We start from the raw sequence: 15696 nt of genomic DNA on the forward strand, positions 1-15696 counted from the left end.
AACATAAAAACATAACAAGAAACAGTCCCAAGTGGCATATCTGAAATAAAGAAACACTGGAAGGAGTTAATGGAAATTTTGAGTAACATGACTAAAATGGACAAAAATAAGAGGCTGACAGATATAGAATACTCTCACCTACTCCAGGGACCAATCACATTAACATATATTTTTGACATCTCATCTTTTATATGCTCAAGTTTAAAGATATTAAATATTAAATGTATATAAGGATGTAAAATATATACATGTAAGATACTAAACTTGTATCTTAGATATTAACTATCTAAAAGAAAAGTTCAGGTAGATTCCAAGCTGGTCCTGATTCCTAGCCCAACTGATATGGGGAATGGGGTCAGGAGAGACCCTTTGAGAATCAATTCCCTCTCCAATATACAGTAAATACAGAGTCTGAGCAGGCTCTCTAAGCATATACAACAAAACTTTAGTTCCCCTTTCTCTTCAAATGTCTTTGTGGTGACAAGTGACATAGTGGGTGAAACAAATTTAACAAGAATATCCAAAGCTTAAAGACATGGTAATAAAGCAAATGGAACTTGGCCCTGAAGTCTTGTACAGAAAAACAAAAAAAATAAGTGGGTGTTGTTTGGTGGACACTTACACATGTAGAGTTGTACAAAAGCTGCAGTGGCAGATTTCAAAGATAACCCTTATCTTTAAGCACTTAGAAGTATCAAGCTTCTTTTCTGACCACAACACTATGAGATTAGAAACCAATTACAGGAAAAAAACTGTATAAAACACAAACATATGGAGGCTAAAAAATATGTTACTAAATAATCAATGGATCACTGAAGAAATCAATGTGGAAATCAAAAAATACCTAGAGACAAATGACAATGAAAACACGACAATCCAAAACTTATGGGATGCAGCCAAAGCAATTCTAAGAGGAAAGTTTAGAGCAATACAATTCTACCTTAAGAAATAAGAAAAATCTCAAATAACCTCTCATTACATCTAAAGCAACTAGAGAAAGAAGACAAAACAAAACCCAAAGTTAGTAGAAGGAAAGAAATCATAAAGATCAGAGCAGAAATAAATGAAATAGAGACAAAGAAAACAATAGCAAAGATCAATGAAACTAAAAGCTGGTTCTTTGAGAGGGTAAACAAAATTGGTAAACCTTTAGCCAGACTCATCAAGGAAAAGAGGGAGAGGATTCAAATCAACAAAATCAGAAATGAAAAAGGAGAAGTAACAACAGAAATACAAAGGATCATAAGAGACGACTACAAGCAACTATACGCCAATAAAATGGACAACCCAGAAGAAACTGACAAATTCTTAGAAAGCTAAAACCTTCCAAGACTGAACCAGGAAAAAATATGAACAGACCAATCACAAGTACTGAAATTGAAACTGTGATTAAAAATCTTCCAACAAACAAAAGTCCAGAACCAGATGGCTTCACAGGCGAATTCTATCAAACATTCAGAGAAAAGTTAACACCTACCTTTCTGAAACTCTTCCAAAAAATTACAGACGGAAGAACACTCCCAAGCTCATTTGACCACCATCACTCTAATACCAAAACCAGACAAAGATACCACAAAAAGAGAAAACTACAGACCAATATCACTGATGAACATAGACACAAAAATCCCCAACAAAACACTAGCAAACCAAATCCAATAACACATTAAAAGGATCACACACCCTGATCAAGTGGTGTTTATTCCAGGGATGCAAGGATTCTTCAACATATACAAATCAATCAACATGATACATCACATTAAGAAATTGAAGAATAAAAACCATATGATCATCTCAATAGATGCAGAAAAAGCTTTTGACAAAGTTCAACCCCATTTATGATAAAAACTCTCCACAAAGTGGGCTTAAAGGGAACCTACCTCAACATAATAAAAGCCATATACAACAAACCCACAGTGAACATCATACTCAATGGTGAAAAAAACTGAAAGCATTTCCTCTAAGATCAGGAATAAGACAAGGATGTCCACTCTCGCCACTATTATTCAATGTAGTTTTGAAAGTCCTAGCCATGGCAATCAGAGAAGAAAAAGAAATAAAAGGAATCCAAATTGAAAAAGAAGAAGTAAAACTGTCACTGTTTGTAGATGACATGATACTATACATAGAAAATCCTAAAGATGCTACCATAAAACTATTAGAGCTCATCAATGAATTGGGTAAAGCTGCAGGATACAAAATTAATACACAGAAATCTCTTGCATTCCTATACACTAACGGCGAAAGATCAGAAAGAGAGATTAAGCAAACAATCCCATTTACCATTGCATCAAAAAGAATACAATACCTAGGAATACACCTACCTAAGGAGGCAAAAGACCTGTACTCATAAAACTATAAAACACTGATGAAAGAAATCAAAGATGATACAAACATATGGAGAGATATACCATGTTTTTGGATTGGAAGAATCAGTATTGTGAAAATGACTATACTACCCAAAGCAATCTACAGATTCAACGCAGTCCCTTTCAAATTATCAAGGGCATTTTTCACAGAACTAGAACAAAAAAATTTTTACACTTTGTACGGAAACACAAAACACCCCGAAGAGCAAAAGCAATCTTAGAAAGAAAAATAGAGGTGGAGGAATCAGGCTCCATGACTTCAGACAATACTACAAAGCTACAGTAATCAAGACAGTATGGTACTGGCACAAAAAACAGGAATATAGATCAATGGAACAGGATAGAAAGTCTAGAGATAAACCCACACACCTATGGCCACCTAATCTATGACAAAGGAGGCAAGAATATACAGTGGAGAAAAGACAGTCTCTTCAATAAATGGTGCTGGGAAAACTGGACAGCTACATGTAAAAAATGAAATTAGAACACTTCTTAACACCATACACAAAAATAAACTCAAAATGGATTACAGACCTAAATGTAAGGCTGGATACTGTAAAACTCTAAGAGGAAAATATAGGCAGAACACTCTATGACATAAATCACAGCAAGATCTTTTTTGACCTACCTCCTAGAGTAAGAAAATAAAAACAAAAATAAACAAATGGGACCTAATGAAACTTACAAGCTTTTGCACAGCAAAGGAAACCATAAACAAAACGAAAAGACAACCCTCAGAATAGGAGAAAATATTTGCAAATGAAGCAACTGACAAGGGATTAATCTCCAAAATATACAAACAGCTCATGTAGCTCAATATCAAAAAAACAAACAACCCAATCAAAAAATGGGCAGAAGACCTAAATAGACGTTTCTCCAAAGAAGACATACAGATGGCCAACAAACACGTGAAAAGATGCTCAACATCACTAATTATTAGAGAAGTGCAAATCAAAACTACAGTGAGGTATTACCTCACACCAGTCAGAATGGACATCATCAAAAAATCTACAAACAATAAATTCTGGAGAGAGTGTGGAGAGAAGGGAACCCTCCTATACTGTTGGCTGGAATGTAAATTGGTACAGCTACTATGGAGAACAGTATGGTGGTTCCTTAAAAAGCTAAAACTAGAGCTTCCGTATGACCCAGAATCCCACTCCTAGGCATATATCTGGAGAAAACCTTAATTCGAAAGGGTGCACACACCCCAGTGTTCATTGCAGCATTATTTACAATAGCCAAGACATGGAAGCAACCTAAATGTCAGTCATCAGAGGAATGGATAAAGAAGATGTGGTACACATATACAATGGAACATTACTCAGCCATAAAAAGGAACAAAATTGGGTCATTTGTAGAGGCATGGATGGACCTAGAGAGTGGCAGACAGAGTGAAGTGAGTCAGAAAGAGAAAAACAAATATCATATAATATCGCTTATATGTGGAATCTAGAAAAATGGTAGAGATGAACTTATTTACAAAGCAGAAATAGAGTCACAGACGTAGAGAACAAACGTATGGTTACCAAGGGGGTTAGGAGGGGTGGGATGAATTGGGAGATTGGGACTGACATATATACACTGCTATATATAAAATGGATAACTAATGAGAACCTACTGTATAGCACAGGGAACTCTACTCAGTGCTCTGTGGTGACCTAAATGGGAAGGAAATCTAAAGAAGAGTGGATATATGTATATGTATGACTGATTCACTTTGCTGTACAGCAAGAAACTAACACAACATTGTAAAGCAACTATACTCCAGTAAAAATTTATAAAAGAAATTTAAAAAAAGAAGTATGTAAGACAGTGGTTCTCAAAATGTGGTTCTTAGACAGGCAGCATCAGCATCAGCATCACCTGGGAGCTTGTGAAAATGTAAGGCTCCATCCCAGAGCTACTCAGAAAGTAGAATCTCTGGGAGTAGGGCCACTAAAATAAGATAGGGGAACTCTGCTAATCTCTGGGGAACTGGAAAGATTTTAGTAAAACATGAAACAATATAAATGCAGATTCCGTACACTCAACTAATGTTCATATTTTTGGGGATGGGGCAGTGGGGCATAGAGGTGTAGACAAAACTGATCTGTTTACATGTTAAATCTTAAGCATACATGCAGAGCCACACCTTTGAGAAACAGCTCAGTCTATCCTGTGTTTGCACTAGTGATGGTCTACTTAACCAGAGCAAATGATTGAAATGCCAGTGACTTAGTGCCCATGGGAGAAGAGACAAGTTTATAATGTTTTTATAATAACCTAATCAGTACTATTAATATAGGTGATCAATAAATACTTGTTGAATTGTGGTGGCCTGAACACTCATAGGCAAAAAGCTTTAAGAGTAGGTACTAGAAAAAGGATTTAAGTTACTAAATATTATTAAGAAAGCATTCGAAAGGAATTTGAATATAAACAGACTCAAAAATAGTTTTAAAATAAATTAAGAGGATTTTAATCTCAGTAATTTAGAAGGCACTCAACAATTTCCTGTCATTTCTTTGCCTAATATGTATCCTCTTAATTCTTTTATTGCCAATTACTAAGGATATGATTATATACTGTAAGAACATTCTGTGAGAATATTCTTTGAAAATATTCTGTGTCGTGATCCCAATCCTCCCTCCCTTCCTCTCTGCCTCTCTCTCTCCCTCCTCCCCTCTCTCTCCTCACTTTCATTCTTTCCAATGTGTCCTATCTTTATTTGGCCAGTCTAAAACTGAAGGTTTTGAGTTCCTTGTTGATTATAGACTAACTTTACTCTGTCAGAAATGATCTTTACCATCCTTGAGCTACCCCACAAACTGGCAACAAAATGAAGTACTATCCCACCAGCCAAAGGCTTTTTGGCACTGATCCAGCTCTCCTTAGCAAGAGGAATGGGAGAGGTAAGAGAGGGTTCCTTAGGATAATATAATGACAATAAGGAAGAAAGGAAAGAAAAAAATTCAACAGACATGACAGCCTCAGAGGCAACCCCCTGAGGAAGGCCTTCAGCTTGATCTTATGACAGCAGAAGGTCTCTACTTCACAGTTGGCAAGAAATGTGTGAAGAGGCTGCTTTCTAGTTTGTTTCTCTAATTTACACAAACAGTAATGCTGCTTTGAACTTTAAATGGTTCTCAGAAAAAAAAAAAAAGCTATAATTTCTAAAAGTTACAAGCAATATGCTGACAGGTGATTTTTGGTCAAATATTTAATGAACACTTACTAATGCACCAGGCACTGCATAATAAACTGGAGATACAAAAAATGTGCAAAATTGGTTTCTGCCCTCATAGAGTTTTCCTTCTGATTAGTAGGTTTTCTTCCTTTTTTCCCCCTGACTAGCAGCTTTGAGTTATAGGTCTTTTAAGCTAAATTTTTTTTTTTTTTTTTTTTTTTTCCGGTACGCGGGCCTCTCACTGTTGTGGCCTCTCCCGTTGCAGAGCACAGGGTCTGGATGCGCAGGCTCAGCAGCCATGGCTCACGGGCCCAGCCGCTCCGCGGCATGTGGGATCTTCCCGGACCGGGGCACGAACCCGTGTCCCCTGCATCGGCAGGCGGACTCTCAACCACTGCGCCACCAGGGAAGCCCTGAAGCTAAATATTGATGCACTAGGACCAGGTATCTGTAGATAAGCTATTAACTAATAACTAATAAACAGTAACTAAGAAGACAAGATGAGGAAGATACCCAAGTAAAATAAGTGAGATGAACAACTGGGACTATGTGAGGACTTAAAATTTTCTGAGCCTGAATGGAAAGATCTATTACACAAAGTATAAAGTCTAAACTTAAAACGCCCAAAATGATCTGGACCTGGTCTATCTTCCCAGTTAATCTTAAGCCACCCTCCCGCTCACTTAGGAGATACGGCCACTGTGGTTTTCTCTCAGTTCCTTGGTCATACTAAGCTCCTTCCTGCCTCAGAGTTTTTGTAAATCCAGCACCATCAGGTTCTTGCCCAGTGCCTGCTACATAACAGATGCTCAATGAACACATGAATGACTACATTTTTACCTTAACTTTAAAAATTTATCACATTAAGAAAGATACCTTTTAAATTGATTTGTTTTATAGTGGTCTTTTTCCTTCTATAAATAGCAGTCATCTTTTTAATACATATGGTTTAAAATATTTCTACTGCTAATAAAATACATGTTAAAAACTTTGAAGATATAAAGACGTATAGAAGAGAAAATAATCATCCATAATCCCTCTACCCATATATAACTGTTAATACATTAATATTTTTTGCTGCATATTTTATACAGTTGAGTTTATGCATATAGTATAAGTTGTCATCCTCATGCCACTAACATTTCTTTTTTTTTTTTTTTTGCGGTATGTGGGCCTCTCACTACTGTGGCCTCTTCTGTTGCGGAGCACAGGCTCCGGATGCGCAGGCTCAGCGGCCATGGCTCACGGGCCTAGCTGCTCCACGGCATGTGGGATCTTCCCGGACCAGGGCACGAACCCATGTCCCCTGCATCGGCAGGTGGACTCTCAACCACTGCGCCACCAGGGAAGCCCTTCTTTGTAAACAATTTTTAATGGCTATATGATATTCTACTATCTGATATAGTCTAATTTAGTTAATGGTTATTTTTATCATTCACTATAAAATAATGCAGTGATTAATATCCTTGCAGCATACAGTACCTTAATAAATTACTTTAAGCTGAAAAACAGAATATACTTTCTGTGGATTCAAAAAAATCACCTGAAAAATTTAATTGGTTTATGACAGTAAAATACACTACAAAGTTTTTTTCCCTGCCATTTTAATTTCAAATCATATGTACACTTCCTAAAACACCAGGGTCAATCCATATCTGGTTCTGAGGAAAAGCTCTTTTTCTCCACCATTTTCCTAGTCTAGTCTGTTGTAGAGACGTGAACATTTAATTTCACACTATAGATAGAATGTTAAGTATGCGGATAGGCCCAGATGCTGCCAAACAATTTAAATAATGTTGGTATGTATAAGTATTTTTTAAGTTCCTGCAGGGTGGTCTTCATCCTAATTTTAGAAGCATAAAGGAGTTCCTGAGAAATGAATGGTGTTCTTATGAAGCTGAATGTATTAATCCTAAATTCTATTGCTCTCCTCTAAATTCTTTATTATTTATGGCCTATTTAAGATCATGAATGGTTGTTAATAAAATGTTAACCCATATAACTAGTGGTCTACTACTTCCTGTCTACATTTGAAGAACCTCTGCTAAAATTCAGACCTCAATCATTACAGAACATGAGTATTAACTTAACTAAAGGTCTAAACAACTGATACTGATTAAGGGAAATGAATCCAATGGTGAAAATGAACAAAAAGTTCCACAACACACATACCACAAATTCTTCATCCACTTTATTTAATGTTAATTCTGCATCATCTTCTGCAACAGTTTCTTCTTCTAATTCTTCCACTGGGTATGTTGGTCTAAAATAATAAAGCTTAACATGAGATGAGAGTAAAAAACAAAACATGTCAGCAGAGCAAAAAGGCATAATGTGAATATTAAGGATCCCCCCGCTACACCAGTTCTGGTCCTTTTTCACCTGCCCCCTTTTCCAGAATCACTGTTAAATGTTTCACGTATCCTTCCTGAAACCTTCTATGTAAAGAAGCAAAAATGTTTACCTCCAAATTTGAAGAATCAAGTACATAAATGGGATGATACCACACATACTGTTAGCCAACCTACTTTCTTTACTTACTAATATACCACACTTAAGTACATATACAGTTGACTCCTGAACAACATGGGTTTGAATTGCGTGGGTCTATTTACACAGAGATTTTTTTCAATAGTAAATACTACACTGCTACACGTTTTGTGGTAGATTGAATCTGCAGATGCAGAACTGCGGATTTGGAGGGATGACTTACAAGGAAGGCCTACTACAAGTTATATACAGATTTTCCACAGCCTTAAGCTCTGCATCGTTCAAAGGTCAAGTGTACAACTTCCCCTCACCGCCCCCAACATACCTGCACTGTATTCCACTGAACCATAAGTCATATGACTAGCAATCTCTGGCTGAAAATTGACGTTGTTTCTAGTTTCTTTACTAGACAATACTGAAAAGATCATCCTTATACATTTATCATTTATGTATATCATTTAAAATAAATTTGTACAAGTATAAGGGCTGGGTCGACAACTTTGTACATTTTATTGTTTTGCTCGATATTGCTAAAACCAGCTTCCAAAACGTTACCCTAATTTACACTCACACAACAGGGACTCTGTTTCCATACATTCGCCAATATGGTAAACATCTGCCAATATGGTAAACAAACTTTAATCCTTTCCAATCATCTAAGTGAAAAAACCTCACTCTTGTTTTAACTGCATTTCTTTCACATGAGAGCGGTTGAATACCTCTTCATATTTCAATTGGTTATGTGTTTTTCAGTGAAATGCATATTTATGCCCCCTGCCCTTGTGTATGTATATTAAGAAAATTAATGCTTTGCCTAACTGTGTTAAGAATATTTTTCCTATTTATTTCTTATACTCTTAGCTATTCAGGACTGTTACAATTCTTATTACATAGACTTAGCAACATTTTCTTGCATGGGTCCTAGCTTTAACATCATATACATAAGGCTTTTCCATCACATGAGACATCCCACAACCCTTTGGTCTTTCAGCACTCCTATAGTTTCATTTTTCACATTTACGTCTTTGATCAATCTGAAATTTATTAAAAAAAATTTTAATGTATCTATTTATTCATTTATTTTTGGCTGCATTGGGTCTTCGTTGTTGCGTGCAGGCTTTCTCTAGTTGTGGTGAGCAGGGGTACTCTTTGTTGCAGTGCGCAGACTTCTCATTGCAGTGGTTTCTCTTGCAGTGGTTTCTCTTGCAGTGGTTTCTAGAGCACAGGCTCTAGGCGTGTGGGCTTCAGTAGTTGTGGCTTGCGGGCTGTAGAGTGCAGGCTCAGTAGTTGTGGCACACGGGCTTAGTTGTTCCGTGGCATGTGGGATCTTCCTGGACCAGGGCTCAAACCTGTGTCCCCTGCACTGGCAGGTAGATTCTTAACCACTGCGCCACCAGGGAAGTCCTGAAATTTATTTTGATAGAGGTAATAAGAAGGACTCCAGCTTTGTTCTTATTTCCAAAATCTAAACAGTGGTCCTAACACTAAGTATTGAGCACTCTTTTCTCCATCAAGATTAATGACACACATTTCCCATACTGAAAATACTCAAAAGTATTTGGGGACTTCCCTGGTGGTCCAGTGCTAAAGAATCTGCCTTCCAATGCAGGGGATGGGGGTTCTATTCCTGGTCAGGGAACTAAGATCCTAAATGCCACAGGGCAACTAAGCCCGCGTGCCACCACTGTTGAGCTCGCGTGCCTTAACTAGAGCCCGTGGGCCGGAAACTACAGAGCTCACGTGCTCTGGACCCTGTGTGCCACAACTACAGAGCCCACACGCCCTGGAACCTGTGCGCCACAACTAGTGAAGAGAAAAAACCCGCACACCACAACTAAAGAGAAGCCTGCATGCCACAAAGAAAGATCCTGCATGCCTCAATGAAGATCCCGTGTGCCGCAACTAAGACCCAATGAAGCAAAAATAAATAAAATTAAAAAAATAAATAAATCTTTTAAAAAAAAGTATTTGCATTTATTTCTGGAAAGTTATTTTAAAAATTCATACCTCAGGTTAACAAAAATCGACATTTAATATTAAGGAAGTAAAGTACTACAAACCAAATCAATCTTCTTAAAGAATAATTTCCCTCTTTTTTTTTTTTTTTACTAGTTAGAACTAGATAATATCTTAAAGGCAATGCTTTCCTAGGATTTCTACGTTTTCTAGGGTTTGTTTTAGCATATTTAGATATATAAAATAAGCATCTATAAACACGTAACTTCTACGTCACTTACATATCACATAGTTGATATATTCTCTAATCCCTATTTTCAATGTTTCCCCCTGCTTTCCCCCCATGTATATATGGTCCCTATAAATTATACAAATCACAATCCATGGCCAAGAATAAGATATGCTAAGAAACAAAGGAAGTACCAAATTATCTATTTCCACAGTCTCTAACCTATCAATAATCCCAATCTCCAAAGGACCAAATTTATATATTTTCTAATTATAACCTATACAAATTGATAGTTTCTTAATATTTTATTCCCTTATCCATGTGGTCAACATTTATTGAGCATCTATGATATATCAAATGCTATGTTAACTGCCATAGAGTACATACAAAGATTTCATAATTTCTAGCAAGAAAGCCAGACTTGTAAACAAATGACTTTAATACCATGGTATAGATACAACAATAGAAATATAAACAAATCACAGGTCAGAGAAAGAAGCAATGAACAATATCTAACAGAGTGTCAGGTGGCTTCTTCAGTATTATTCTTGCCCAGTCACTATAAACAGAGGAGAAAATCCCACTTAAAATACTATATTAATTTCCATTTTTTTCCTTAAATCTGTAGCTATCATTTACCCCCATGTATATACTATCTTTGGTTGTATAAATAAATATATGCAAAGAAACTTTTAAAAAATTTCCTAAATTGACCAGGATATACAGTTACAGTTAAATCCTTAATAATTATATATCTCAACTGGGAAGGGGCACAATATCAAAACTGGTTTTGAAGATACCAGATATTCCAATTTTGTCTATACTAAGTTTTCTAATTAAATGTGGCATTTTCAGTTTAGAACAGTCAAGAAGAAATACTTCCTATCAGTTCAACTAAATAGCTCTGAACCCTTAGAACAAAAAGCTCCGCACATAAAATTACTGTTGCCAGGTGGGGTAATTTTTACCTTTTCCAAGTGAAACCAATATATTTTAATGCTTCTTCGGCTAAACAGTCAAGAACATAGCATACATGTGCTCCATAACCCGATTTTAATTTTGAAGGAGGAAAATCTGCAGTTCTCCCCTGAAATACAAAAGATAAACAGGGTATAACTTGTTATTTATATTGCAAATGTCAAAATATTTTAAGCAAAGTACTGCTGAATAAATGTATCACTTCTCTATTCTTCAAATATGATTTAAAATAACTAATTACATTGCTTCTTAGAAATCCATCTCTTTAGTCTTTTTTTTTAATCCATTGGTACAGAAATACTAAAGGAAAATGAATATGTTTTACTGTCAAAAGTATCAAATTAAAAGGCAATAACCTCATGACAGCAGAAAAAATCATCGATCTTGTTAGGGTGAAAATTCAGTATAACCACTAGGTTGGTATCATATCATTAAACAACCATGCGAAGGATGAAGTGATTCACTTGTCAAAAATCAATAACATGTGTGCCAAAAATTCTTACTGCTTGTCCCCAGGAAAAGTCAGAAAAGTACAACTGCTATCATGGTCTATTAAATCAAAGTTCCCTTTCAAAATACAGTGTTCCAGCTTCCTAGTTTTTAGTCATTTTTTAGAAGGAGAACTAAGTATCCATAAATTTATCTCAGAGACATATCAAGATTAAGAAAAATATTATTACTTTGAGCTATAATGTGTGCACAGTAAACATGTTTAGAAGTGGCATTAATGTTATAATATCAACCATTCTGAGACGATTTTACCTGAAAAATAAATCTAGATATAATTATATATATACATATATACACATATATATGCATGTGTATATATATAGTTATTCAAAGAGAAGTCTTCTAAAAGGCTAGCATTTATGTGGCTGTATTACCAATATTAAAAATGTCCTAACTTGAGAACATGCAGAAAGAAGAGAGTTGTTTACACTTACGAATGATCGAAGTTCAGATAATATGTTAGAGATTGTTGCATTAGGGTCATCATATTCTTGAGGCTGCTCAAAGGGGCGTCCTGCTTTATTAATCAACCAAGCAGCAAGAGTGAAAAACATGTAGAACTGTTCCCCAGGGTTGGTAGGCAGTGCAAAATAGTGTCTGTTTCAAAAGAAGGGGAGAAGGTAGAATATGAAATATTTCAAACAAGTCCATAGTAGCTAAAGGAGCTAAATCCAAAACTGCCAAAGGATTTTTTTTCCAAATGGCTTTAACAACAAAACACATTGATAATTCACTCTTTGAAGTTTCTAGTAAACCACAACACTCACATTAAAGTTTTTAATCAACAGGATAAGGGCAATTACTACTGGACACAAAATATTAGATCAAAGACTTTACATCCAGAAAGTGCAGGTCATGTTAAAAAACCGAGCATGTAGAACTTTGGCCAAAATCATTTATGTGTCAGGAATAATTAATAAGAGTACTTCCAGAAAATGGTCATTTGGAATTAAGAGATGCTCAGAGGTTAAAAAAAGACCTTAATGATTATTCACTATGCATTTTTACATTTTTTACAATGTCACTGTTATCTTTGCTTACTGATTCTAACCCATCCTCTAGGTTAAACAGTTGTTCTCACCTTGGCTGCATATTGAATCACTTGAGGATCTTGTCAAACTATTGCTACCTTACTAAACATTGCTTCTTCCCTCGCAGATTAAATCAGAACTTCTGGGAGTGAAGCTCCAGTATGGGCATGTTTCGAAAGCTTCCTAGGTGGTTCTAAGGTGCAGCCAGGAGTAAGAACCACTGCGTTTTATCACATCCCCAGTCTAACAAACATTTGTTGACTTTAGGTTAAATCCCCAGCCTACTAAAAATAGCCCTATGAGGGTCAACATGATTTGTGCCTAAACATATCAGGAATAAAACCTGCTAGCAACAGCATTCGTCAGTTTGATCAAAGATCTTATTTTGCTTTTATGTGTAGCCATCACTATTGTGTTTACATTTGGATTTACAGATATTATAACTATTTTTCATAAGAATCAGCAGTCTACTCCTTCCTGTTTCCAAAACTTTTTCCTGCAGGGTAAGTGTAAATGTTCTGAAAGATAACAGAAAGCTGGGAAGAAAAAAAGGCCATGAAGTCCTTCCAGGTAGGTATCAATGTATGGTCACCCACTACTAACAACCCATCTTTTCCGTATCAGCTGATAACAACTCCAAGACAGAGGAATGGATACTGTTAAATACTGTAGACCTAGGACAGTGGCTCTCAAACTTTAGCAGGCATCAGAATCACCTGGAAGGCTTGTTAAAACAGACTTCTGGGCCCCGGCCCCACCCCTAGGATTTCTGATACACTAGACCAGGGAAAGGGCCTGCGGGACTGCACTTCTAATAAGTTCCCAGGTGATACTGATTCTGCTGGTCTGTTGACTGCACTTTGAGAACCATTAAACTAGGATATTTCCATGCAAATTCATGACTCAAAGTACCCTGCTAACCTGCTGAGGAAATAGTATACAGATTATATCAATAGAACCTTAAGGCCTTTCTTTTAGTTTGAAAATATACTTGGATAAAAAAACCACATTTTTATTAACATAGAAGATGTTGGTTGCTTATATTATCCTATTCATTTAAGTAAAAACTTCCAATCCTACAATTTCTATCATGAATCAAGCAACAATGATTCTTCCTCTAACTTTTCTCCTATTATGGGCTGGCTTAGCAATATGGGCAGCTTACATGAAGCCTACATATCTTCTAATGTGAGTTATTGGAAGAGAACAAGAAATGAGATCCAAACTGTCAAGGGAAATTATTTGAGACTCGCTGTAGCCTTTAAGAGAAAGTACTACAAATTCTTGATCTAAAATAAACACAAAAAATTAAGTAAGTACTAACGTGAAGGAAAGCTATAAAACTTATTTATGAGGCTATCACTAAGCTACACTGACTGGAAGAGAAAGTGCTGGCTGTCCACTACTCTCAGTAACTAATGCCAGTGGCTTCAGGATGATGGACTTATTCCCCACCAGAACAGGGCAGGCCTTTGGGTTCTATGAGAGAGAGACAATTCCAATAATTGTCATTTCATTTGTCTTTTTCACTTCTCAGTTTCCGAGAATACTGTTACTGAAAAGGCAGAAGTCTTTTAAACCATAGCAATTAGTGAACAAGTTTACTAACTGCATACAAAGTGCTCAGCAAGGTCTAGGTACCCACAGTTACAAGTTGTAGGGACAGGCTCTCAAAGAGGAAAACAAAAACTAGAGGTAGATCTAAATTGATAATGGCATTCATCTTTCGGGATGAGATTATGAGTGACTGCAGTACTATTCTTACACATTTTCTTGTGTTTTCTGAGTTTTCTATGAGGTTGTTTTATTACGTTTATAATCCGAAAAAAAAATTGTGTTTTATGGAGCTGCGTGTGTGCTCTAGGCAAGCTGTCTTCCAATCCTATCTGTAGTTCCAAAACTTTACTCTCCCTACGAAAATACGAAGTCTAAGCTCCGTGAGTAGTTCGGCCCTCCGTCGCCGAGTTTGGGGTGAAGTGCCCTTTCCTGCGTAGGAAGACAGAGGCAAGTGTTCGCTAACTCGCGCTTGGCGTTCCCCCGAAGGCCGGAGGAAGGCATCTCCCCAGAGCCCAGCCCGTATCCAGGCGCTCGGGGGACGAGGGCACCCACCTGGACGGGGGCTTCAGGTTGTTTTTCCGGAGGAGATCCTCCTCATAGCGGAGCAACTTCAGCTTCTCCACCAGGTCCTCCATCACCACGAACATGTGGTAGGCCGCACCGGGGCCCCGTTCCACGACCACCTCCCCTGCCCCTTCGCCGCGGGACCGAGAAACCCCATCCTCCAAACCCGACGGCGTGACCACTGCCGCTGCCATCGCGGAACAGACAGAAAGAGTCCAGCGTCACCTCCGGCCCACAGACCTCCGCGGCCTGCGCTGGCTCAGTCAGGACCTCCGCGGCCGGTTACCAGGCGACCGCCGGGCAACCCATCACCAGGGAAACTAGACTCCGCCTCCTTCCCACCTAGTCTCTTCTAAATTCCCTCCAACCAGGGAGGGCTCCCTGGATGACGTCACGTGTGGCCCCCGCCCCTTCCCCGCCTCTAGGGAGACGGTGGCTGTGAGACAGCCCCGCCCCGTGGGGGCGTGGCGTTCTCCTACTCACGTTAGGCCACGCTTCCTCCCGCTGAAATTTAAACACCGAGGAGGGTCTGCGGGCGTTTCCGCTGTGCTCTCTTGGTGGTCCTTAGCAGTCTTTAGGGGGCTTGGGCCGTTGGTTGCCAAGGGCCCCTGAGTCGGAGTGTGAGTCAGCTGGTAGCAGTTAAAAAGGGTAAAGGAAGACGTGCTGCAGTATTGAAGGCTACGCTAACCTGCTGGTATCTTTTTTACTTTTCTTTTCAAAACTGAAAGTTTTTCACAGTTGTAAAGATAGTCGAGATCATAGGTTTCCCCTTACCTGAGGAGCTTTCCAACGAGAGTTTTCATTAATCTTTCTCTCATTCGGGAATGCTGTGTTTAACAATATATT

The 15696-nt window shown here is 37.7% G+C and overlaps 1 protein-coding gene across 2 annotated transcripts in view; it reads right to left on the minus strand.

The window, feature by feature from the left end:
* IFT57 (intraflagellar transport 57) overlaps window positions 1-15173 on the minus strand; it is a 69272-nt gene extending 54099 nt beyond the window's left edge. The window contains exons 1-4 of one of the 2 annotated variants that reach the window (XM_022596471.3): window positions 14839-15172; window positions 12133-12295; window positions 11179-11297; window positions 7708-7798 (exon numbers count right to left, since the gene is read on the minus strand). In XM_022596471.3, coding sequence (XP_022452179.1) covers window positions 7708-7798; window positions 11179-11297; window positions 12133-12295; window positions 14839-15044 — 579 coding nt within the window. In that variant the 5' untranslated portion in view covers window positions 15045-15172. Of the gene's footprint in view, window positions 1-7707; window positions 7799-11178; window positions 11298-12132; window positions 12296-14838 lie in introns of both variants that reach the window. The other variant, XM_022596554.3, reaches the window with a different exon arrangement.
* Between the last annotated feature and the right edge of the window lie 523 nt (window positions 15174-15696).

The sequence above is a fragment of the Delphinapterus leucas genome, chromosome 4 (genome assembly GCF_059928025.1).
Source record: "Delphinapterus leucas isolate spDelLeu-1000000601 "Yukka" chromosome 4, BTC_Dleu_Yukka2, whole genome shotgun sequence".
NCBI classification, from domain to species: Eukaryota; Metazoa; Chordata; class Mammalia; order Artiodactyla; family Monodontidae; genus Delphinapterus; species Delphinapterus leucas.